Source organism: Hyaena hyaena, unplaced genomic scaffold, assembly GCF_003009895.1.
Source record: "Hyaena hyaena isolate Hyena2069 unplaced genomic scaffold, ASM300989v1 scaffold_694, whole genome shotgun sequence".
In the NCBI taxonomy this organism is placed as follows: Eukaryota; Metazoa; Chordata; class Mammalia; order Carnivora; family Hyaenidae; genus Hyaena; species Hyaena hyaena.
The window spans coordinates 551,106-575,038 of record NW_024081327.1 but is presented as its reverse complement, the minus strand read 5'-3'; the positions used below and the strand labels follow the sequence as shown (position 1 = coordinate 575,038).

At 41.9% G+C, this 23,933-nt stretch overlaps 1 protein-coding gene across 1 annotated transcript in view; it reads right to left on the bottom strand.

The window, feature by feature from the left end:
* The window catches only part of PKHD1 (PKHD1 ciliary IPT domain containing fibrocystin/polyductin), a 488,222-nt gene extending 464,533 nt beyond the window's left edge, over positions 1-23,689 (bottom strand). The window contains 12 exon segments of the mRNA XM_039217466.1: positions 1,144-1,239; positions 2,544-2,645; positions 5,770-5,840; positions 6,717-6,756; positions 7,261-7,325; positions 9,013-9,087; positions 10,377-10,455; positions 13,972-14,029; positions 18,124-18,232; positions 20,819-20,963; positions 21,812-21,889; positions 23,641-23,689. Of these exon segments, the coding sequence (XP_039073397.1) occupies positions 1,144-1,239; positions 2,544-2,645; positions 5,770-5,840; positions 6,717-6,756; positions 7,261-7,325; positions 9,013-9,087; positions 10,377-10,455; positions 13,972-14,029; positions 18,124-18,232; positions 20,819-20,963; positions 21,812-21,889; positions 23,641-23,689 (967 nt within the window).
* Between the last annotated feature and the right edge of the window lie 244 nt (positions 23,690-23,933).

Below are 23,933 nucleotides of genomic sequence, written 5' to 3'. Positions count from 1 at the left end.
AGAACCACTGTTGTACATGGTAAGTTGCCCTACTTTCACAGAAGAAACTTCAGAAGGTCTTCATAAAGGACGTTAACTCCCAAGAACAGCTGCATTCAGGAAATTATCCTACCGCTACCCGAGCAGCTAAAGCAGGAATCACTGAACAAGGGGAGGGCTCTCCATTTCCTGACAGGAAACACATTCTCTCCAGCACGGGCTTCAGTAGTTTTGTTCCCTTGGATGAGAGCTCTCCCTGAGTAAAAATTGCAGGTCTGGGACCTGGAGAAATCTCAAGCCAAAGCTTTTGCATGTATTTTCACACCCCAATGGCCTTTCTTTAGAAAGGTTTCACCCCCTGCTGGGTTGCTTTCCCCTGTAAATGCCAGGCTTCTGGAGTTGAGCTCTCTGCCTGTAGTTTAACCATGAAGTCAGCCCCGTGTGGGTCAGCCAAGGAATACAGACAGGCAGCGTGTGGTTCCAGGCTACGTAACACACCAACTGCCCTTAGTCCCTAACTATGCTGGAGCGTGTAGTCCTCACGCTTACCAGAAAAGCATTTCAGGGGTGTGCTTTTAAGCTGCAGCCCCGAGGTAGAAGCTTTCAACAGAAAAGAACAAGTACAACCCGCCACCTTGCCTCCCCATTTATGCCCCCTTCAGGCATAAACTTGAGGCAAACCCATGATACAGCTCTACTTTTCAAAGCAGACAGCCACCCACAGGGAAGAAGAAACAGCGTGTAAATGCACCCCACTCTGCCTCCCTCCGTGGCCTTGTCTACTGCTGCTGTTATATAGGCACAGCAGAGGGCACTCTAATGCTCTGGTCTTCTTAGCCAATGGTCTCACAACTGACCCACAGTAGAGACGGAGACAGCTGAGGGCTTTCCACCAGGAGCTACAACAATGTCTTGAGATTCCAGTTAAACTTTCTGCATCAGGTCTCCCTGAACCCCACTGACCATTCACCTGGCTGGAGCCAGAAGTGCAGTGTCGCAAAACATCAGAATGAAGCCAAGAACCTCTCTGAAAGGAAAAGTCCTCATAGTGATATCACAGGCCCAGAGCTCACTGAGCTAACCAGTCAAACGGCTAAGAGAACAAACATTCTCCCTCCCTGCCCTTCGTGGAGGTAACTGTAATCCATTGTACAACTTCCTTACCTGCCTGAGGAGCAATGAGTCTTGCACCTTTTCCTGGAGCCCTAGTGGTGCACTCAATCTTCCTGGGAGACACGTGTCTAAGATCACATGGAATGCCTGGGGAGAAGTTTTTAATTAGATAAATGAAGGGGGGGGGGGGCGTGTAAATAGGTGTGAGGCAGGACATGACCACCCTGAAGTACACAGGCCCCTATTCTAAGGTAATGAACTGGATGTAATACAGCAAAAGTTGTCCCCCCCACACACAAATGAAGGAGGCCAGGAAAGGGAGGGTGCAGGCAAGAGGCAGCTTCTAGTAATCAGAAAGAAAACAAGGCAAAGCAGTACAATTCATGGAGAATGTACCAAGCCTCGGCTGAGCGTGGGAGGGGAAGAGTGACGTGAGATTGTGAGGACATTTTCCTGCATCCTTGGGGTCACCCACCAATCAGAAGAACCTCCCACCTGGCAGAATAAAAGGTTCTAGATGGGTACCACCCACCAAAGATTTCCCAAGAGGGAATTCCAGAAGAATCTGCATAGCAAATGCCTGCCCACTCCAGGTTATCAAGAGGGCTAAGGAGAAGGGTGGGGACAGGGATGATCTTTCAGTAGGAGTGGACCTTTCTGAAGACCCGGTTGTAACTTTCCCTTCTCTTCATTCCCCAGATGAGGACACTGGAGGGAATTACCTATGCATTTTTAAAAATTTTTGTTTTACTGTTTTTTTATTTAAATTCAAGTTAGTTAACATATAGTGTAATAATGATTTCAAGAATAGAATTTAGTGATTCATCACTTACTTATAACACCCAATGCTCATCCCAACAAGAGTCCTTCTTAATGCCCATCACCCCCACCCTCCACCTCTCCAGCAACCCTCAGTTTGTTCTCTGTACTTAAGAATCTCTTATGGTTTGTCTCCTTCTCCGTTTTTATCTCATGTTTGTTTCCCCTTCCCTGATGTTCATCTGTTCTGTTTCTTAACTTTCACATATGAGTGAAATCATATATTTGTGTTTCTCTGACTTGTTTCACTTAGCATAATACACTCTAGTTCTATCCATGTTGTCACAAATGGCAGGATTTCACTTTTTTTCATTGACAAGCAATATTCCTGTGTGTGTGCATGTGTGTGTGTGTGTGTGTGTGTGTGTGTGCGCGTGCACGCACTGGTTTCCAGAGTGGCTACACCAGTTTGGGAATTGCCCATAAATTAGCAGTATGTCCACAGACTGCCTGCAAGTCTACAGTCCCACCTAGTCTCAACCAAACAGGTACAACACCTGAGGGCAGGGTAGTGTGAGGAGTCAGAAGAGGCAAAAATTTCTTCCCCCCACTCATGCCATGCCATAGGAGACACATAATCTCCTACAGCATTTAAAATTATTAACTATTTTCATCCATTTCAACTTAGTTACCTGCAACGGTAACCTGGGCAGGACTGTCAAAGTAGTCTCCCGTAATTGTAATGTCTGTTCTTCCCCCAAGGCTCCCAGATTCTGGAAACACAGACAGTATTTCTGCAAATGAAAAAAAAAAAAAAGTAAGGTTCTGAACATAGAATGTGACCCAGATAATATAATAATAGAAGGCTATCAGTAATGTATTCCTTACTTTAACTTTCTAAGACCAGCAATGGTTGGAATTTTTTCTAGTAATAGTCACTTAAAATACATATAATAAGGACGCATCTATAACAATATGTATAATACATATACTACAGGATCAATATTTGAAAGGAAGGGGAGATGCAGTCACTCATGCTTTTAGCAGGAATCCTTACATACCATGATACTTTCTTAGGAAAACTGTCACCAGATCTCAAGGACTCAATTTACAAGTCACAGAACAGTAAGTTATATGTTATGGATGTACCAGGCAAAGCCTTGGTTCACGTGTAGGAGTCTGCAGTTTGCTCTAAACAATAGAATAAATCCCATCTTCAGGATTTATTCTATTGCCTCCCTTCCCATCCCACACATTTCTCACCTCGTGTGCACTCACCACCTCAAACGTGTTCTTCTGTGCTTCCCCTGACTGCTTCAAAACCCCACTGTCATATGCCACATATCCCCCAGAATGTAAGATTTTCTGGTCCTTTCCTCTCCTATGATCCAACCTTGACCATTCTAAGTCTAAAGAGGAGTTGTCTTCAACAAACTGAAGATATAAAGAAGCTAATCATGAATGGTTATGGATATTATCAGGGCATTTCTTATATAAGTTCCTGCCTATGAAACAGTATAATTATGACACGCTGGGCTAGTACAATGAGAGAGAGTACATGAAAGTGCAGAGGGGAGGACTGGGAGGGTCTGGTGGATTAGAAAGAAATTTCTAGAAATGATTCGTGAGCTGAATCTTAAAGCATGAATTAAAACTGGCCAAGTGAAGGAGCGAAAGAAGGCAAAGGATGTTTAAATAAAGCAAATGATAGCCTGTGTGGAGAGAGGTTTCACTTAAAGTTCATTTTTGTGTTGCTGGAATGGGAAAGACTGAGCAGGAGAAGCAGATGAGGAAGAGACTAGAAGCTGGTACCATTTCCTATTGGGGGTGAGAAGCCTTTAGAGGGTGGTCAGTAAGAGGGTGGCATCAGACGTGTGCTTTGTATAGAGAATGGTGGTGGCGACGTAGAGCATGGATCTTTAGGGAACAGATACCAGGTCGGGACACCTTGGAACCATTGTGGCATGCCAGGCAAAGGACAATGAGGTTCCGAGTTGAGGCAGGGGTTATAGATACATCATATTCAAGAAATGATGGGGGGGGGGTGTCTAATTGCAGTAAGTAGTCTAAAACCTTATGAGAAATCGATGGGAGGGAAAACCTGCAGCAACTGGTGACTGAACGGATTAGAGACGAGAGAGGGGAGGAAAACCATAGATGAATCCCAAGACTCTTGTTCATTTACTTCTTTCAACAGCTTTCAGAGTTAGAAGGACAAACACCACTTTGTCCACCTTAAAGATTACAGCTCAGAAAGCCTAAATGACTTAACCAAAATCAACGAGTAATTAATTGAATGCCATCTCTTGGAGAGCTCAGCCCAGAGATCTTTATAAATGTCCATATCCCCTCTCCCACAGCCTCCTCAGCTATAAAAAAAAAAAAGTTCTAGGGAGCACCTGGGTGGCTCAGTCAGTTAAGCGTCCAACTTCAGCTCAGGTCATGATCTCCCGGTTTGTGGGTTTGAGTCTGATGTCTGGTTCTGTGCTGACAGCTCAGAGTCTGGAGCCTGCTTCAGGTTCTGTGTCTCCCTCTCTCTCTGTCCCTCCTCCATTCACACACTTTCTCTCTCTCTCCCTCAAAAATAAACATAAAAATAAAATGGTTCTGGCCTACAGTCCTCATCCCAAAAAACATTTGTACTGGAACTATGAAACAGCTATGTAATCGGAGATGCCTGTCAGCCTATCTGGCATTCAGGGTTCAATAGTGTTAGGCAGACTCATCAGGAATATTGGAGTCAGGTGGCCAGGAGCGTCGAAGTCCCATTATAAATTGGTTACATGCTTAAGATTTCGAATTGGATCTGCATTTTCTAGCACTGGGACCTTTGGTTACTTTGCCCTTCTGGGTCTGTTTCTTCATCTGTAAAATGAGGCTAGTACTATTTGTCTCATAGTTGAATTAAATAAATATTGAGATTGTATATAAAACACTCAGTAAGGGCCAGCCATGCTCCTAGCAGCTCCCCCATCACCATCCCCTTGGGTGCTTCTTCAAACTTACTCCCAAAGAGACGAGCTACACTGGTTAAAGAAAATAAAGGAGTGGCTCAGTGGGTTGAGAATCCAACTGTTGGTTTCAGCTCAGGTCATGATCCAGGGTCATGGGATCAATCCTGGCATTGGGCTCCACCCACAGCATGGAGCCTGCTTGGTATTCTCTCTCTCTCCCTCTGTCCCCACCTCTCTAAAATAAAAACAATTCTTGTTAATTTTTAAAAGATGTTAAATAAAAGGCAAAGATCAAAATTCAGTTTTTGCAGAATTAGGCTATCTAGAGAGTAAATAGCATTCGCCCATGACCAAGAAATTTCGTGCATTCTGGCAAATGCCTCTAGAATTTGCACCTACCTCACGAAGACACATTTTCAGTGGCTTTGGGACTGTCTTCAAGACTGAAGTCTAAGTACTCTTCTTTAGTGGTCAACCCTCGGTTACTGAATTGCATTCACAATTGCATGCAACTTTCCAATTTTCAACATTCATTTTGTTAGTATGGAGGTTTGCTCATCTGACAGCAACACTGTAGTTTAGCATCAATATCAGCGAGTCATAAACTGGATGAATGCTCACGGTGAGGTGTTAAAGTAAGTGGAAAGATGTACTTTTGTACTTTCAGCGCCAACTCTTTTCTGTCATTTCTCAGAACATACAACAAGGGTGACCTCCTTTCTTCCCTTCAGTTTATATCCACAAACTTTGCATATAAGCCCATGATCGAGCCTCATTTAATATGGCAATTACCGCTGACATGCACACTTATTTTACCCAAAGCTGAAGGGTCATCCGTCATTGTGGGGACAGCCTCAGGTGTTCGTGGCCATAGAGAAATGGGCAAGATAAAGGGAAGGAGGGGTCCTCATTCAGTGAGGTATGAGGGAAGGAGTCAGGAGTACAGGGAGAAGGAAAGTCATACCTGAATACGTCTGGTACAGGAAAAGCTCCTGTTTAGCACTGACCAGCCATGCATTCTTGTGAACCATGGACCTTCCAAAACAAAGGTTTGTTTTAGGTGAAGAAAGCATTTGAGATTGCAGTTTTTAAGTTGGCTGCCTAAAGGGAGATCATGGGCCAACCTCTCCTGATCTTTAGAACAGCTTAGCTACCAGTTCCCTTTGATGAACAGAGAATGATAGAATGGGGCAAAGTATGTTTTGTGATTTAGAAACTTTTTGTATGGCAATGATAACACCTACTTCACCGTGTCACAAGCATTGAATGGAACGATGATGTGAAAGGGCCTGGTAAGGAGTTGGCCTATGGTAGATACGCAATAGATGTTAGTGTTTTTCCTTCCTAAATTCAAGAAAAAGAGAGAGAGAGCACAAGCGAGTGAGCCTCTATATCCGAGGCTACATGACTGTAGGTGATAGGTCTCTATCGCCACAATGAGATTAGTATCAGCTAGATAGTACACTTTTAAAGAAAATCCCTGACAAATTATATAGTGTCAGAACATTAAGTAGGGCATGCAGGCATCATTCAGAATCATAATTTACTCTCCAAAGCTCTATGAAATTTGGACCTTTTCCATATTGAAGAAGGCATTTCCTGAAATGATATAATGCATTTCATGGAACTATGTTCTGTTTTAAATTTACCGTATTATGAGATTAATTAAGATGTAATTCCCAAAATTTTGTGCCATCATCCCATTGAAACATCTACATTACCTCAAGTTGAGTGTGTAGGATACAATTATATTCACCTAAGTAAAAGAAACCAAGTATGTACATGGGGTTTCATTGTACTAATCTGTCTGTTTGGAATTTTCCATTGCAAAAGGTTCAAAAAAGTAAGCAAAACAAGAAAGAGGTGGATAGTATAAGATGACAATAAATCTAGATACTCCTAGTTACTTACTTTCCTTTGTTAAATACTGAGAAACTAACATTCTGGGAGCCTGTAACAAAATGAAACAGACATTAACACAGGAGTCTGCATGTATCACCTGGGCTAGGCCACTGCTACCATAAACCCAAGGACTCCAGATGTCACCAAGTGACTGTCCCAACCTGTAATTTCATTAACAGTGACCCAAATAAGCACCTCCCAGAGTTAGTACCATCAGTGTTGACTTCCAACAATAAAGAATAGATGTAATAGCACAAAGCAGGTAAGATTTACAGCAGGCTTACAGTTAGACTAAACATAGTAAGTCTGGCTCTACCAGTTACCAGCTGTTATTTTTCTCACCTATTAAGCGAAAGTAATTCTACCAACCTCACCAATTCACTTATTGTGAGGATTAAATTAGTTTCTACTTAAATTGTTCCATATCACCTTTGAAGAAGTTCTCAATACATGGTAGTTACTATTTTCATGCTTGTGAGAAGCATTCTTGAAATAGTATTTTTCTGATACAGAAACAGAGAAGACTTTAAACTTATGCCATTCTTGAACAGACCAATGTAGTCGCCTTCCACACGGCACTGCAGGGTCCCAAGACCATGGTTTTCTTGCAGAGGATAGCTAGAAGGAGAACCAAAACCTGAGGTGAGAATTACCAGACAACTCAGTTCAGAAGTTCTGACTCTTTAGCCAGGAAAGTAAAAAACAAAAGGTCAGTTGGCCAGCAGGAGCTGGTGAATACTAAAGGCATAAGGACTTCATGCGAGCAAATACTAGAATAGTACTAACTGGAGTTCTCTTTGAGAGGTATGCTATCAGTCAAGCATGCAGTGTGGGAGATGAAATTTAACTTGCTCCTAACCTCTTTTCAGACCTCTCCATTCCTTCCAAAACCTTTACAACAAGGACAGCAAAATTCTTAAAAAAAGAAAACAAAACTATCATTGGGGCTTCTGGGTGACTCAGTAGGTTAAGTGTCCAACTTTGTCTCAGGTCATGATCTCATAGCTCGTGAGTTCCAGCCCCACATCAGGGTCTGTGCAGACAGCTTGGAGCCTGGAGCCTGCTTTGGATTCTGTGTCTCCCTCTCTCTCTCCCCCTTCCTTGCTTGCATTGTGTTTTTCTCTCTCTCTCAAAAATAAACATTAAAAAATGATTAAATTCTTTTAAAAAAGAAAGAAAAAAATCTATTATCAAGTATAAACCCCCCACCCCCCACAAAAAAAAAAAAAAAAAATACAACCCTGAGCAAACAAACTAAAGACAGCAGGAAGAAACCACATTATAGAATTTGGCTCTACAAAATGCCAGTCCTAAAAAACTAAGCCACAGAGTATAATACTTGTAATGACCTCAAGAGAAGGTTAATCTACTCAGTCCAGATGGAGGTGAAAATCCAGCAAAATGTTGATTAGCTAAACTATAAGAATGTAGACACTCATGTTAAAAATTGTCATTGGGGGGCACCAAGGTGGCTCAGTTAAGCATCCAGCTTTGGCCCAGGTAATGATCTTGTGATTCTTGAGTTTGAGCCCTGTATCCAGCTCTGTGCTGACAGCTCAGAGCCTGGAGCCTGCTTCAGATTCTGTGTCTGCCTCTCTCTCTGCCCCTCCCCACTCGCACTGTTTCTCCCTCTTAAAAACAAATAAAAAAGTTAAAAAAAAAAAAAAAAAGAGCATAAACTTGGAGGCTGGCTAGTCAGCCCAGGCACTCATTCCAGTTCTGCCACTTCCTCTTTGCAAGGCCTTGGACAAAATATTTGATCTCTCTGTGGCGCTGTGCCTCCGTTTCCTCGTCTATAAAGTGGGACTAATAACCATATGTACTCACAAGGATACTGAGTCACTTAAATGTAGAGTGTCAGAGCAGGGTCTAGCCCATAATGCGCACTTAGTATTAGCTATTTGTTTTCAAGAAAGGTTTCAGAATCCACTTCAGTTCCCATTTTGAATCAATTACCATCCATCTTCCAGTAAGTCTAAAGATAAGGCAGTCAGGACTTATGGGTGATCTATATTTTAGAAACTATGTGTGTGTGGGTGTATGAAGCACCTGAGTGGCTCTGTCGGTTAAGCATCTGACTCCCGATTTGGGCTCAGGTCATGATCTCACAGCTGGGGAGATGGAGCCCTGAGTAGGGCTTTGCACTAGGTGTGGAGCCTGAATAAGATTCTCTCACTCCTTCTCCCGTTACCCCTCCCCTGCTCGTGTTCTCACACTCTCTCTCTAAAAAAACACAAGTGTGTGTGCGTGTGAAACCCACGTGGAAGAACCTAAAAGCACATATGTAGGCAGAAAAGACACTCACCGGCTTCCTGTCTGCCTGTTTACAAGAGAGCAGGCTGTGGCCCGCTGGTCTCCTTGAGCTTCCAAAATCAACGGGCTGGATAAAAAATAAGAGAAAAAAGACCAGAGACAGTAGTGGAAGACTCCCAGTAAAAATTCCTGGCAAAACTCAGAGGAACACTGTTATGAGCCTTCTTCTCTGTAATTATGGGGCATCACTGCAGGTGGCCAAAGCTTGTCCCCTAAGAAGATGTTGAATCAACTCTCAGTCTGAAGGTAAGTGTGCATAGCACTGTTCCATGGGCCGCACTTTCACTCTGCAGAAAGAGCGTTTCCCTTTCCCCCACAAATCTTCATCATATCCACATTGGCTGTATTGAGACTACCCAGAGCTACTGTGGAGTTGATGCCTTCATTCCTCCTTTCAAATGCTGTATCCCTGACCAGGGCTGACAGGGGACCAAGCAGTGAATGTGGCATATTGTTAAGGATGCACTTGTGGCTCCTATCCTCCACAGAGTCATTTCCTTTCAAGAAGAGTGGACCACTACTTAATGCCAGAAATATAGATCTGGAGAGTAGCCAGATCACGTTCTCTTCAGCTAGGCAGAATCACTGAGATGGGACAGAACAGAGGATGATACCCTCACCCTTTCTAGGAGTACAAGGAAAACTAGACACAAGTATATAGAATCCACTCAGCTATAGTAAGACTAGGTTTCTTCTACCTTATCAATCCTGGCTATAACTACTCCAGAGATTGCAAAATCCCAGTTGCCTAACGCTTCCCCCAGACACAACTTCAACACACCCCTTCTTATTCCCCTCCCTCCCTAGCACACATGACTTAATAGTACCACTTTTCATTTTAAAGTCTCTGGTGAAGAAAGTCACATTGGCCATCCTCATCATTCCCAGAAAAGAATAAAACTCCATGGGTCTCAGTACCTTCTCCCACATTTTCCTCTGATCACACTAACAGAATTCCTAAAGGTGCAAATGGATACCAACCCAACAAGGAAGTTATAATGGTCTTTGGGGTTCACACATCATTTTATTAAAAAAAAAAATTATTTCAGCCTGAGAACCAAGGAAGAGACAGGGAAGAATCAAAAAAGAAAACCCACAAATGCAGTTACAGCACAATTCACGCTGAGCCCAGAGTGACTAGTTGTCAGTAAATAAATGGACCAACTTAATCGACCAGTTGCAATTACATTAACAAAGTTTGCTGAAGCCCAACTCACCAGGGACCATAAACTGCAAAGAGGAAAACAGGAATTCTGTGCCAACTGCTCACAATTTATTGCTATTGGGGAAGCTGGTCTCCAGAAGCAATCCAGCATATCTGTAACTAGTTGAACACAGCAACTAACACATGCTTACCTATCAATGTACTCTGCATCGAAATCAAAGGTTTCTGATGTTCCAGTGATAATCCAGCCATACACATGTATCAGTTCTCCTGTTTTAAGAAGATTTGTGAAATGTAATACACTTAGCTCAATCTGTAAATTATAACAAATGATTTCTGTTTGGTGCCATCTATTTAATACAGCCAAACTGGTCATGACTCAGAATATTAATGCTTTCTTACAAACCGTGCAACAGGAAAGGAGCCCCATGTATGACCCAGTGATCAGTGTTACATATTAGAGAGCCTAAAATAATTATTGAAACCCCAGAGTTAATCAGCTATGCAGCGAGCACAGAAGAACAGGTTCTTCCCTGTTCTATGAAGTATGAGGCTTTCAGGAGGAAGGGCCCGTTTCCATACACTGACTTGTTTTACCATCTTGGCTGTGTGTAGACCATCACTGAACATGGGATTTAAGAACAAAGTGTTCTGGGGGCGCCTGGGTGGCTCAGTTGGTTAAGCGTCCAACTTCGGCTCAAGTCATGATCTTACGGTTCATGGGTTCGAGCCCCACTTCGGGCTATGTGCTAGCTCAGAGCCTGGAGCCTGCTTCAGATTCTGTGTCTCCCTCTCTCTCTCTCTGACCCTCCCCTGCTCACGCGGTCTCTCTTTCTCTCAAAAATAAATTAAAAACTTTAAAAAAAAGAACAAAGTGTTCTGCATTTCATGAGACTTTCCCCTGGACACTTGCTAATATGGAAAACCGAGGAGATTCAGGTCAGATGATCTGGATGGGTTTCAGGGTTATTAAACTTTTTTCCATGTGTCAGAGGACAAAAGATAAATGTCAAGGATGACCTAAATGGATGGGAACTAAGGAAGGCATGAGATAGAATAGAATTATGGCTTAAAGGATGGTCAAGTGCACATCTCATTCATTCAAAAAATATGCTCATGTTCAAAGGGAGGGCAAATTGGGGATCTGCAAACAGTGGGTGTCAGCCTTGCCCACTGACAAATGGATGACTTCTACTGCAGAGGCTCCTCTATGTGACTCACAGGGATTACCACTAGGTAACAAGTGTTTACCTAAAACCCCTCTTTTGAGTTCAACTTCAAGAGGAAGTGCAGGCATCAGCAATCCCTCTCTCTGCAACATGCACTCTTGGTACTGTCCCTACTCAATCTGCTCATAATTGGTGATGTAAGTCTTTCTCAAAAAGTTTGGGGGCCCCTGCCGGATGCTACATGAGATGATTTCTTCCATAGTTGAAAACACCTAAATTCAGTTCTGTAGAACCACATGAGGCAAAGTGTTAAGCAAGCACACTGTAGTAAAGTGATATAGTTCAATTTCACCAAACAACCCCACAACCTGGAAATGTGTGCCTTCCCAATAATTAGGAAGTTAGCCATATACAGTGTCCTCTTGTAGCATCATAAACAGTGTTAAGAGATGAGAGCAGTTTTCGTTAGTGAAGTAAAACCTCAAAGATGGAAAAGAAAAGAGCACTTAAGGGGCTCATGAAGTCACTGAAGGAGGAAGACTTTGAATCTCTTCATGGCCACATTTAAAGTCACAAAAGAACATTACCAAGTTGTTCCCTTCATGCTGTGCATGCTTTATTAATACAAGATGACTTTTATCTGTGGTCATTGGATGACTGACAGGCACTGAAACCATAGGAACCTTCCAGAAAGTAGGAGAACCACTGTACAGGTGAATGGGTAGAAGGATAAGGAACCTAATGCCTTAGACAAAGGTCATAGAAATGGAGAAAGCCTAGACTCTTTGTTACTATTAACAACTGGCAAAATAATTTCCCTTCATTTTAATAGAGCTAAAGTATTAATTTCCTGGCTTTGATAGGTATGACTTCTAGCTTTGTTGGGCACAATTTTAAAAATGGGTAATAAATTCTAGAAATAGGGAATTCTGTGAGTTGTAGTCTGGTTTTTAAACAAAGAAGTGCAATAGAGGCTGAGAAATGGCTAAGCCAGCCCATGGTGCCAGGTGATTTCGGTGATTCTCCGTCACAGTGGAGGACTGTTAACCACATGTAGAAATTCAATTGCTAAGGGAACGTCAGCTCTCCGGTCCCCACCACCTCCCCCATCTCCCTGGCTGCTACTCTGGGCAGACTTCCCAAATGAAATGAGAGTAATTGTCTGGAAAGTCATTTCAAAGATGCTGCCGTATTGATCCTGCCCAGAGGGACCGCTGCAACAAGGCCAGCCACCAACCGTTTCCCCGGAAGGTGGAAGACACAGTGTGAAGCTCTCGGACTGGGTGGGAGAAACGAGCCTGACAGATCCGGGTGAGCCAACCACCCACTTCACACCTCTCATGGCAGGCTCCCTCCTCATCCCTCACCCTGCAGACTTCTGCCTTCTTAACAAGAGCTTTCTGACACCAGAGCAGCAGGGACCCAAACGTCTGCATGTGATTTTTGGACCATATTTTCTTTTTAATAAAACATGATCATGTCTTGATTATTCAGACAAATGGAAAGGAACAGATCTCTGAATAACCTGCATTAAAAAAATCATGCTGGAATCACATTCTTCAAGATAGGAGTTCCACACACACACACACACACACACACACACACACACACACGTACGAATACTTTTCAGCAACTCATATTCATTTTGACATTCTTGAGCAGTCAAGCCATTCAAAACTAGAGGAGTTTATGCATTTAGATACAACTACATATAAACATTTAGCAATTTGTATTCCTATAATTACACCATCTGGAAACCCTGAACAAAGGGAAAATCTAAAGTAGACCTAGGAATTTGCCAAGAATCAGACAGAGAATTATATATAATCCTAGCTGTGTTTACTACTTAGTTGTAAGGCAAGCTTAGCAATTCTTGAATCTATTTCTTAGCTGCAATCCCCTCTTTTATGTCAATCTCAGCCATCTCTCTCTCCTTTACTTCTCTCCCTGGGCCTTTGCATGCCCGTGTGCCCTCTAACTCACAAACAAACCCCCAGCTTAAGGATCAGGGTTGATGGCTTGCTTGCATGTGGTATGCAACACCATTCAATGCAGAACAAAATATTGGGTACACCTGTCCACTCTGGATTCTGCCTGTCTGGGAGCAAATCCTGGCTGTACACTTAATAGCTGACTTTAAGCAAGTTACTTAACCTTTTGATATCTCATGTCCTCATCTGTAAATGAGAAGAATAGTCCCTACATCATCAGGTTCTTGTGAGGATCTAGTAAGATAGTATATACCAAAAGCTTAGAACAGAGCCTGGATCGCAGTAAAGTTCAATAAAGATTCACTATTATGCAGATGATTGTAAAATTAACAATGATGGTTTCTATTTTCTTCCATGCTCTGGCAGTAACTGGTTTGGTTTTGCTGCCCTCTTTCCTTTTTGTGTCTGGATTCTTTTTGTGATCAGTGAAGTCACAGAGGAAAAGTGCCCCTGGTTGAAACCAAATCAGATTAAAAATAATCCAGAAGTTGACATTTATTTTCAAACCAGCATCAGAGAAGTTCAGTGTTCCCATTTATAGAGAGCACACTCCTGGGTAGAAGAGTTTTCAATAGCTTTGGCAAAGGGATCCATAGTTATTCCTATTTTAATATGAGAGTTCTTACCTGGCACTCCACTCGGTGGTGTAACTTGGTAAACAATGGGTGTCTGTGACCTGGAAAACTGTTCAGGAAAGGTCATCATAAGGGAGCCTTACATTAGAACATCACAACCACAGACAAGAAGCAAAAGTCATTCCTCATCGAACACTAGTCAAAGGTGGTAAATGGTTAAACTTCCTCAAATCAATTTACATCTATTTTTTTTATCCCCATATTAGATGTGTGAAGCAGAGTTAGTGTATTATTATGGTTTCTCCACCAAGAAAGCTAAGGGAATGTTATTGCCCAAACTTTGGCAAGTCTGTTTCCACCAGCCTACCTGCCGTACCCAGGACCACTTTTCACCATAAAGACAGGTAGATAGGCCACCTTTAGAATTCCATTATTGTAACTTGGTATCTTGGAAGCTTGAAAGATTTTTACAACTTTTCTGGGCAAAAAAATTGCTTACTTAAATTGAAAGGATTGTAACTTAAATTATCAGTCAACACCTTGGTAGGAACGACCAAGCTACAAAAAACTGGAAGTTGGGTAGGCACACAAGTGAGGTGTTTGAGAAAATGGATGGTGCCTATTGGGAGAAAAAAGGATTCAAATGATTAAAGGCACGGGAAGCAATATTACTCTTTGAGAAGGAGAAAGATAGCCCTGATGAAGAGGTGGGGGCCTATCAAAGCCTGGTCATGGCCCTCCAAATCATCTTTCTATGTCCCTTCTTCCAAAGCATATTCTCTGCTATTTACAACCTCTAGAAAGGCAGGTACAGTGCTTTACTCAATCATGGTTATATTCTTGTGCATAGCATGGTATATAGAAGACACTCAAATTTTTGTGAATGAATAGAGTGGCCGCATCGGAGATGATTGATATGGTACCTGGAAGTAGAGGAGAGAAAAAGATAATTCCAGCAGTTCCATCTCACCTATAGGCATCTGAGTTAGTCAAAGACCAGTGCATTTCATAGTCAGGCCCAGTGTGAACAGAGAAGCATAAGGATAAACTGACCAGGCCAAGGTTTGACCCATGAGCTAATGACATTTCGGGAAAAGACTTGGTTTCCCCCCTCCTGATACCCTCACTTTCAACTTCCTCTAGATGCCTAGACAGCCTTCATTCCCCCATAAACTACACTGCTTCTCACTCAGAAATCAAGTGAAAGCAAATTGTTTAGCTTGGTCTGCTTCCAACATCCCAGGAGTCCACCTTCCCAGGCAGAATATCACCAAAGAATAACTCCATTGTTAATCAACAGCCCGAATCAGAAGAGAGAACCAACAGACATTTCAGTGAAGCTGATGGTGGTTCGGCAAGTGTCAGTTTTATGTATTGATCCACATAGCTACACAGCCTGCCATCAAGGCTGGTTTCCTCCTTTCTAAAGGAAAGGGGTAGAGAACAGGTCACAGAAAGTACATATAGTCAGGAGGTCAAAGTAAGAATGCAATGACCTCACCAACTAGGAGCTGGCACTTATCTCTCCAAATAAGGATTAATGCAATCCACATGCACCTGCCAAACATGTACTCCTCACCCTGGCCTCCCAACCTCTTACTATACCCCGGCCTTCACCCCTCACTGGGGTGCTCTTCACACTATTGTCATTGCTATTGGAAATACATCCTAGGAGCCTCATGAGGTTGAGCAGTGGTCACTGCCCATTCTCAGACATTAAAAACAGAGGCAAAAGTTACAGTCGAGTCCAGACCAAATAAGGGTATGTGCCTCTGGATTTCCAGCTTAAAAAGTAAGATCTATTACTCAGTCTATAAGCTTTCCACCAGAAGTGTGGCAGCGGGGACAGGGGAGGGGGGAAATAGAGTGACTCCTTGATCACTCCCTCCCATTCCTCAACATGGTGGGGTGGCTGAGAGTTAAACCTCAGAAAGAGCTTCACTTGTGATTCCCTCTGAGCCGACAGGACATAAAAATGGTACATTTCTAAGGAAAACAGGCTCCATCTACCCACCACGCTGGAGACATGACAAAGTGAAAAATTAATAAGCTTCCAAATCAAGCTTCCCGCATGCTGATCCCTGAGCCCGAGTGAGGTCAGCGGCAGCAAGATGGGGGAGAGGAAACACAGCAGTTTAGGATAGTGAAGCCACAGCCACCAGCTGCTTGATGAACCTTCTGTGAGTTGTTCAAACTTGTCAGCACCTGCAGCAGGCTCTTTGAAGTGGACTGGCGAGATGGAATTAATTTTTAATACTCATAGTTCCCCCAGCCCCAAAACAAAGACACACACCGCATTTTATTTAGCTTGGAATGCCTCTCATTAACTGCGTCCCCTGGTGATTTTTCATCAACTCGCCAAGCTAGGCGAAGCACTCGAGGACTTGTTTTCTTTAATGTGCAATTTTCGGAAGTGCTTCTCTTCTCTCCCCTTGCTCTCCTTTCCGATCTTTAATAAGTAGGAAAACTACTATCTGGGGTGAAAGGAACATCAAAACCAAAAACAGCATGGTGGTTAGGGAGGGTGCCCGGCCATCCATCTGCGTTCCATCTACAGAGACAGTGTAGAGGTAGTGGTGTGGGTCTTAAGAAGAATGATTTTTTTCTTTCCGCCGCATATGTGCAGAAGCAAAATTCCAGAAAACAAGCTTCTCTTGAAGTGAGAAACAAGTTGTTAAATGTGAACTGACAGAAAATTCCAAATTTGTAAGTGGACTGCCTATGTAAAGAGTGGATCGTAACAGGGATGATTTTAGGGGATGAAGTCTTACTCTAAAAAGAGCACTAATGACTAATACTGTTATGAACAGCGCTTCAACAGAGGCACCCTATGGGAAGTACAACCATCACAAAGAGCACTGTCAAACCTCAGCTTTTTATGAAAAGTCTAGGACCTTCCCTTTGAGAGATTAGTGTTAGATTAGAAAACTAACCTGAAATGGACGATAGGCTGAACCAAACATAAAATTAAGACCGAGCATGCATATTGCTTCTCCAAAATAAGTTAGGCATTAGCTCATCAACTCTCCCTGTATCTTCTTCCTTTTGGCTCTGAGCTTGAAGGAGAATGCAATCAGCAAATGCCCTTTCAAACTCTGGTTGGAAAGAGTAGCAGAAATACAGCACAAAGCAGAGGAGGAGGTAGAACTTGGATCCTCAATCCCTTCATCCTACCAAGACTCAGGAGAATTGCTGCTATAAAATGAAACATTGACTCATGATGATCATCTTTGTAGCTCATCTATGGTCTTCAGTTTAGGTGAGGATTTAGAGCCCAATGCATGTTCAAATCCTAGTTCTTTTCGATGCCACATTTAAGTGAAATTAATACAGTGTTAGTCTTTCTCGACTTATTTCACTTAGCACAAGACCCTCAAGTTCTGTCCATGTTGTTGCAAATGGTAAGAGTTTATGGCTGAGTAACATTCCATCATACAATTATCCATATCTATAGATATACACACCCCATCTTCTTTGTCCATTCATCTACTGATGGACATCTGGTCTGCTTTCATATCTTGGCTATTGTAGATAATAAACATAAAGGTGCATTTATCTCTTCAAATCAGTGTTTGTATTTTCATCACATAATTATCCAGAAGGGAAATTGCTGGATATTTCTATTTTTAATTTTTTTGAGAAACCTGCTTACTGTTTTCCCTAGTGGCTGCACCAATTTACATTCCTGCCAGCAGAGGGAATACAGTCAATAATATTGTAATAACTCTGTATGATGACAGATTCTAACCTAGACTTATCATGGGGATTATTTTGTTATGTATAAAAATATCACGATGATATACAACTGAAATAGGACATTGTATGTCAATAAAAAATTAAAAATATTTGAAAATTCCTAGTTCTGCCATTTACTACCTAGATGACACAGCCAAATTATGGATGAGATGGACAAATTATTTTGTTTCCCTGAGCCTCAAGTCACTCATCTGTAAAACCAGGATAATAGCTACCCCATATAATTGTTGTGAACATCAAATTAATGTACATAAAGCAAAGAGCCTGACATACAAATGTTCAATACTTAACTTACATTGGTACAGACTCAGAAACTCCACTACAACCATCATCCACCTTCCTTCTTACCCTGACGAAGCAGACTGACTGATTTATAACATGCCTGTCGATAGCACAAACACATCCTCAGGCTCAGCAAACACGCATTCCTCTATCCTTAGAACCCACCTGGAAAGTACGGCCATCCCAGGGTCCTGGACTTGGGCTGCCTACCACCTGTCCCCCAGAGTGCACCTCCACGTAGTACAGCCCCTCATGTGCTTCCGACATCAGAGATCTGAGGACAGAAAGTGGACGTCCTTGAGAATCAAAGACTGAATTACCAAAGCCAGCCGCCCCACCTGACCACTTCAAATTTCCTCCCTGCCCCTGCGAAACAGCACTAACCAAGGATTCCTCCGTCTCACTATTTGCCTTCTAGATCCACTCACCCACTAGACTTTAAAGATTGGATCCTTCAGCAAAATGTTGTAATTGTTTTACTGAAAGTCCTTAAAATTCAAAAAAAGAAAAGTCTGTCTTATTTGTCAGAATCATAAATTCATAGGACTTTAAGACTTGGAAGGGATATTGATAATCTAATCCTAGCTTCCATTAAAAATTTTTTTGACAGTTCAAAATAGATTAAGATATTTATCTGTGTGAACACCATAAGTCAGGAGCAAAGCAGAGCTTGAATCCTAGGCTCTTTCTGATAAAAGGAATTAATTTCACATGTTGCCAAAAAAAAAAAAACCTCTTGACTTCCTAATACTCAAACAGCCCATGAACACTTCATATATCCATTAAGAAAGTCCTAGACCATCTCTCCTCTTTATCACAGTGATTTCTGTCTCTTTGATGTTGCCATTCAGGTTGATTTTTGTAAGAGAGGGCATGATAAGGAGCTAGCATTAAGAAGTGCAGCACCTCCGAACCTTCTCACCAAAACCTTCAGTATGACCTTAAATGTTTAAATCTGCACCATCCAATGCCATAGCTGGTTACTAAACACTTGAAGTGTGACTAGTCCCAAACAAGATGTGCTAGGAGTATAAAATATACACCGGACTTTGCAGACTTGGTGTGCAAAAAATATATAAAGTGTATAATTAATTTGTTTACTGATTACATAGGAAATATTCTGGATATGTAGAGTTAAATTATCAAAATTAATTTCACTTGTTTCTTTTGACTTTCTAATGTGGCTACTAGAAAATTTTAAATTACATTTGTGTCTTGCATGATGTTTTGACTGGACAGTACTGATTTAGAGCTAACATGCCTGTTTTGATTAAAGCAGATACAACTTTATGGTAATGAATATGACAGTACTGATGATAAAATGTGTTTTTTTCACATTCGAGTGTTGACTGAACTTGATACTCACTTTCTAAACAATGAGTATATCTAAGACGCAGTGTTTCTTTTCCTCTAAAAAAAATTATTTACATCAATGGTGCATCTTAAAATCATTACTATGGGGGCACCCATACTAATCAGTATTGCTCAGTCTCAGTTGGTTAAGTGTCAGACTTCAGCTTATGGGGTTGGGAGTTCAGCCCCACATCAGGTTTTCTGCTATCAGCACTGAGTGTGCTTTGGATTCTCTGCCTCCCTCTCCCTCTGCCCCTCCCCAGCTCGCTTGCGTTTGCTCGCTCACGCTCGCTCTCTCCCCCCCCTTCTCAAAAATAAACATTTTTTAAAAAATAAAATAATTAGTATGTTGGGATTGAGGAGCTAGATCTTCAGTTTTGATGTACTTAATGGCAAGTTCTTGCAGGAATTCTATGCCCATGTATACCATAAAACCTAAGGAAAATATAAACCCAGTTTAAAAACCAAAAGCAGAGCTGTAAGGAAGTTCAGTTCAATGGACATCTGTGAACATCTTCTCACAAGATACTGTGCTAAATATCCTAAGGACTACAAGGATGGCGTTAAACACATCCCCTATTCTCAAGGCACTTAACTCTAGGATGAATCGGAGACATGAAGTAGCATAATGTCATGAGAGACATAGAGCTGAGGAAGAGGGCCACTGAGGCCACTCTTTGTGTTAATTACATTACTTACTGAGGCCAAACGTGTTTGCCATGACTTTGTGTTAATTACAAACGGGGCTCCCTGCTCAAAGCTATTGTAACCATCACCTGGATTTCAGTCCCTATTTGTCCCTCTTTCAAAGAGAGGAAAGATCACACTCAGTTGTATGTTCAGGGAAGAGGGGACATTCGCAGGTTAGGATTTCTGTAGACAGAAATGGACGATGGGGAGCCTTCCTAAACGAGGGAACAGAAAACAAAAGGAAATGATTTTTTTTTTTTTTGGTCTTAACCAATGATCCACTTTCACGCAGCATCTCTAAGATGTGGGGCAAAAATAAACTAGAAGCTTCATAAGCAAAAACAAAAACAAAAACAAAAAAAACCTTAAAGAGGACAATAGATTACCTGGAATCCTGTACAAATCACACCAAAATAAAAATACACTGAGGAATAAAGCAGCCTTCCTTTCTAACTGGTTTTGGGTTTATGCATGATCATTACAATTATGCCGATCTCAAAAGAGAAGTTCTTTAGATGGCAAAACAGCACGATTTATCGAAATCTTGATAGTGATAGAGCTCCTTACCAACAACAAGAAAATACAATTCAACCCCTTCTTATAAATATCTCAATTTTCTCAAAATTCTTCCTTGGAGTCTCATCCTCCCTTAGGCCCTAGAGCGCTGATAAGGAACTCTGAAGAAGTGTATTCACCTGCAACATCTTTAAAGCTGCAGCTGCTAACCACAGTCACAGCAACAGTTGCTCTGCCATAAACTACGGAGATAACCACAGCACTCAACCTGTGTGATCTTCTCACACCCTGACAGGAGTACCTGGTCCTGCACATCACCACTGGCAAATCCAGGAAGACAGGAGACACGTCACAAGGGATGCTAGGTAGGGCAGGCACAGCCACGTTCACCAGGTAGATCTCCAGCTGAGAGCCATTGCTGGGATAAAGGAGCTCCATGTGCAAACCTACACATAAGGGAAAGGGGAATTTCAGGTTCAACAGAGCTGTAATCCACACAGGAGAACATAAAAACATGGCCACACACGGGCCATGTGAAACACTGAACTTGCCTAAGGATTAAATTACTACTCCTCATTTCCAAATGCATTTATGACTGCTAGGTTAATGAATGTTCTCATTTACAAGTTTATAAAAAAGAGATTTCTATCTCTTCAAGTCCATCCACTTAAGTCGAGGACTTTTTCAGCCCTAAAAATTACTCTTTACCCTGGTACAGGTGGGTAAACTAAGCCACCTGGGTGGCTCAATCAAGCATCAGACTTCAGCTTACATAATCTCACGGCCCGTGAGATCCAGCCCCACGTGGGGCTCTGTGCTAATAGCCCAGAACTTGGAGTCTGCTTCAGATTCTGTCTCCATTTCTCTCTGCCCCTCTCTTGCTTGCAGTCTCTCTCAATATAAATAAAACATTAAAAAAAAAAAAAAAGAAGAAGAAGAAGTTCCCACATAAAGAATCATCTGCAAGGAAGATAACTAAGATTCTGGGGAACATATTGCTAAATACTATGCTGCACGCTTCCATATCATCTCATTTAGGGTCCCTAGGGTCCCATCCCGACAGCTTGGGACAAGAAGGTGGACACGGGCATATAATGGTGTGACATTATATGTTCGGTTTCTGTGACATCAGCAAGTGAGCATGTAGAATCACAGAAGTCAGTCAGTGGGTCCAACAGCCTGCAGGCCCTCTTTTACACCGGTCCTTAGCCAAGGAAGAAAACCAAAGACTCATTATTTAGCAATCTTAATACCAATAAATAAGAAACTTGCATTTGAGAACACACAAACCTACCATCAAAAATGACTGTGATCCACGTTCCCCCTGCAAGACTACCTTCTTCAGGCTCGATGTGGAAACTCAGGGAAGCCACTGTAAAGAAGAAAAACAGTGGTTTTGAAGTTCAGATTCAATACACCTGCTTCCCTAATGTTATAACAACAAAATTTAACATCCTCAGAATCACCAGGAGGGCTTGGTAAAGCACAGGTTGCTGGGTCCCACCCCAGAGTTTCGGATTCAGCAGGTTTAGGGTCGGGCCCAAGAATTTAGAACTGTGACCAGGTGCTCTGGTCTGGGGATCACACCTTCAAAACTTTCATCTTAAGGAAAGTTCTGACTGATCCACTCGTCTTGGGCGTCCAAAAACCTAGTGCTCACCAGAATAATCCTGAATTCCTACTTTCTTTGGAAAGGACCTCAAGGACACGTTTGGCTCCTAATTAAACACATAATATCTCTGGTCTCTTTGCCATCCTTTAATCAAGGTAGTCCTACTTTAGTCATCACTTATTTCTTACACATCCATTTCCCAGAGAAGAGGATAAATGTCTAGAAGTTTTGGTTCCTATTTCAATCTTCCTGTCTCAATATACCATCCTCTAGTTTCCTCCTTTTGAATATATGACAGAATGACTCCCAGATGGTTACAAAATTCTGTAGATTTTTGCCTTGCCTGCTCAGAGAGAGGCTGAAGCATGGATCAGTGTGGAATTTCCTTGAAAATAATACCGTAGACTACACATACTAGGCCAGTTGGGCTCTCCCATAGAGACCATTGGCTGAGCCTGACAAACCCGTATCTTTGAAAATCTCCTGGACATGCCTTGGCCAAAGCAAAGCCAATTCAAGGATCCATCAAAAATCAGTCAGCTCTTCATTGAGGTCCTAGATAGGAAATGTGCTATCTACAGAACACGTTTCAGTTCTTTTATCAGAAAAGTCAAAGGATAATCCAGGCCATGCTAACTCTGGTTAGCCCAGGGCTTCTATGTACATTTATGTAGGGGGCATAATGCACAGCCAGGGGTGGTGGGGAATCAGCCACATCAACACCATTATCCACGGCAGTCCCTGCCAGGTCAGCCCATGCTTCCCCCTCCAAAGTGTGTTAGATACTTCTCCCTAAAGCAGACCAAACAGGAATGAAAGAGATCATAGATACCATAAAAAGATACCAAAGATAAGAAAATTCAGAGAAAATTAGAGACATGATTTGAGAAAAGAGTTTAATACAAGTAGTTATTAACTGCTAAGACAAGATAAACTATTCTCTTTATGAAGACAGAGCAATAAAATCTGAAAAGAATTACATCATATAGCTCAAAAAAGAATTCTAAAAAGAAGGTTCTAAGTTATTGGTAGAAGCTCTAGATTAGAACAGCAACCTCAATTGACCATTAATTCATATACATCTGAATATATATATGCATAGCTATTTAATATATAGCTTCAGTTACTAAACAGAAAAAAAGTAAATTTTAAGAAAACTTAAAAAAATTTTTTAAATATTTCTGAGAGAGAGAGACAGACAAACAGACAATGTGAGCAAGGGAGAGTCAGAGGGAGACACAGGATCTGAAGCAGGCTCCAGGCTCTGAGCTAGCTGTCAGCACAGAGCCCGACGCGGGACTCGAATCCATAAACTGTGAGATCATGACCTGAGCCAAAGTTGGATGCTTAACCGACTGAGCCACCCAAGTGCCCCTAAGCAAAGAAAATTTAAACCCAGAGCAGCCTCTTCAAGACTTTCTCCCAAATAAAATTTTAAGTATCAATAAAGTAGTTCTCAAGGTAACTTGTCGTGCTCGATCTATAATCCCTTCAAAACACACCCTACTCACCTGCCAGTAGTATTCCAATACTTGTCAGAGAGACCAGCCAGCCAGCCATCTTGTCCGCTTGAATCAATCCTTTCAAAATTGCTCAGACTTTAAAAGCATGTTCAGTTTTGGTGGAGCAGTGTAGCTTTTGTGCTTCATAAAAAAAAATAAACAAATTACTATCATTTTTTACCTACATACTACTACTTTATGGAGCCCAAACTTGGGAAATTAAGGAAGTGATATCTACATGGCCCTCTAGTCTTCAAATCGACTATCCTCCCAAGCTCAGAAGAGTAATCTAAGAATCTTGT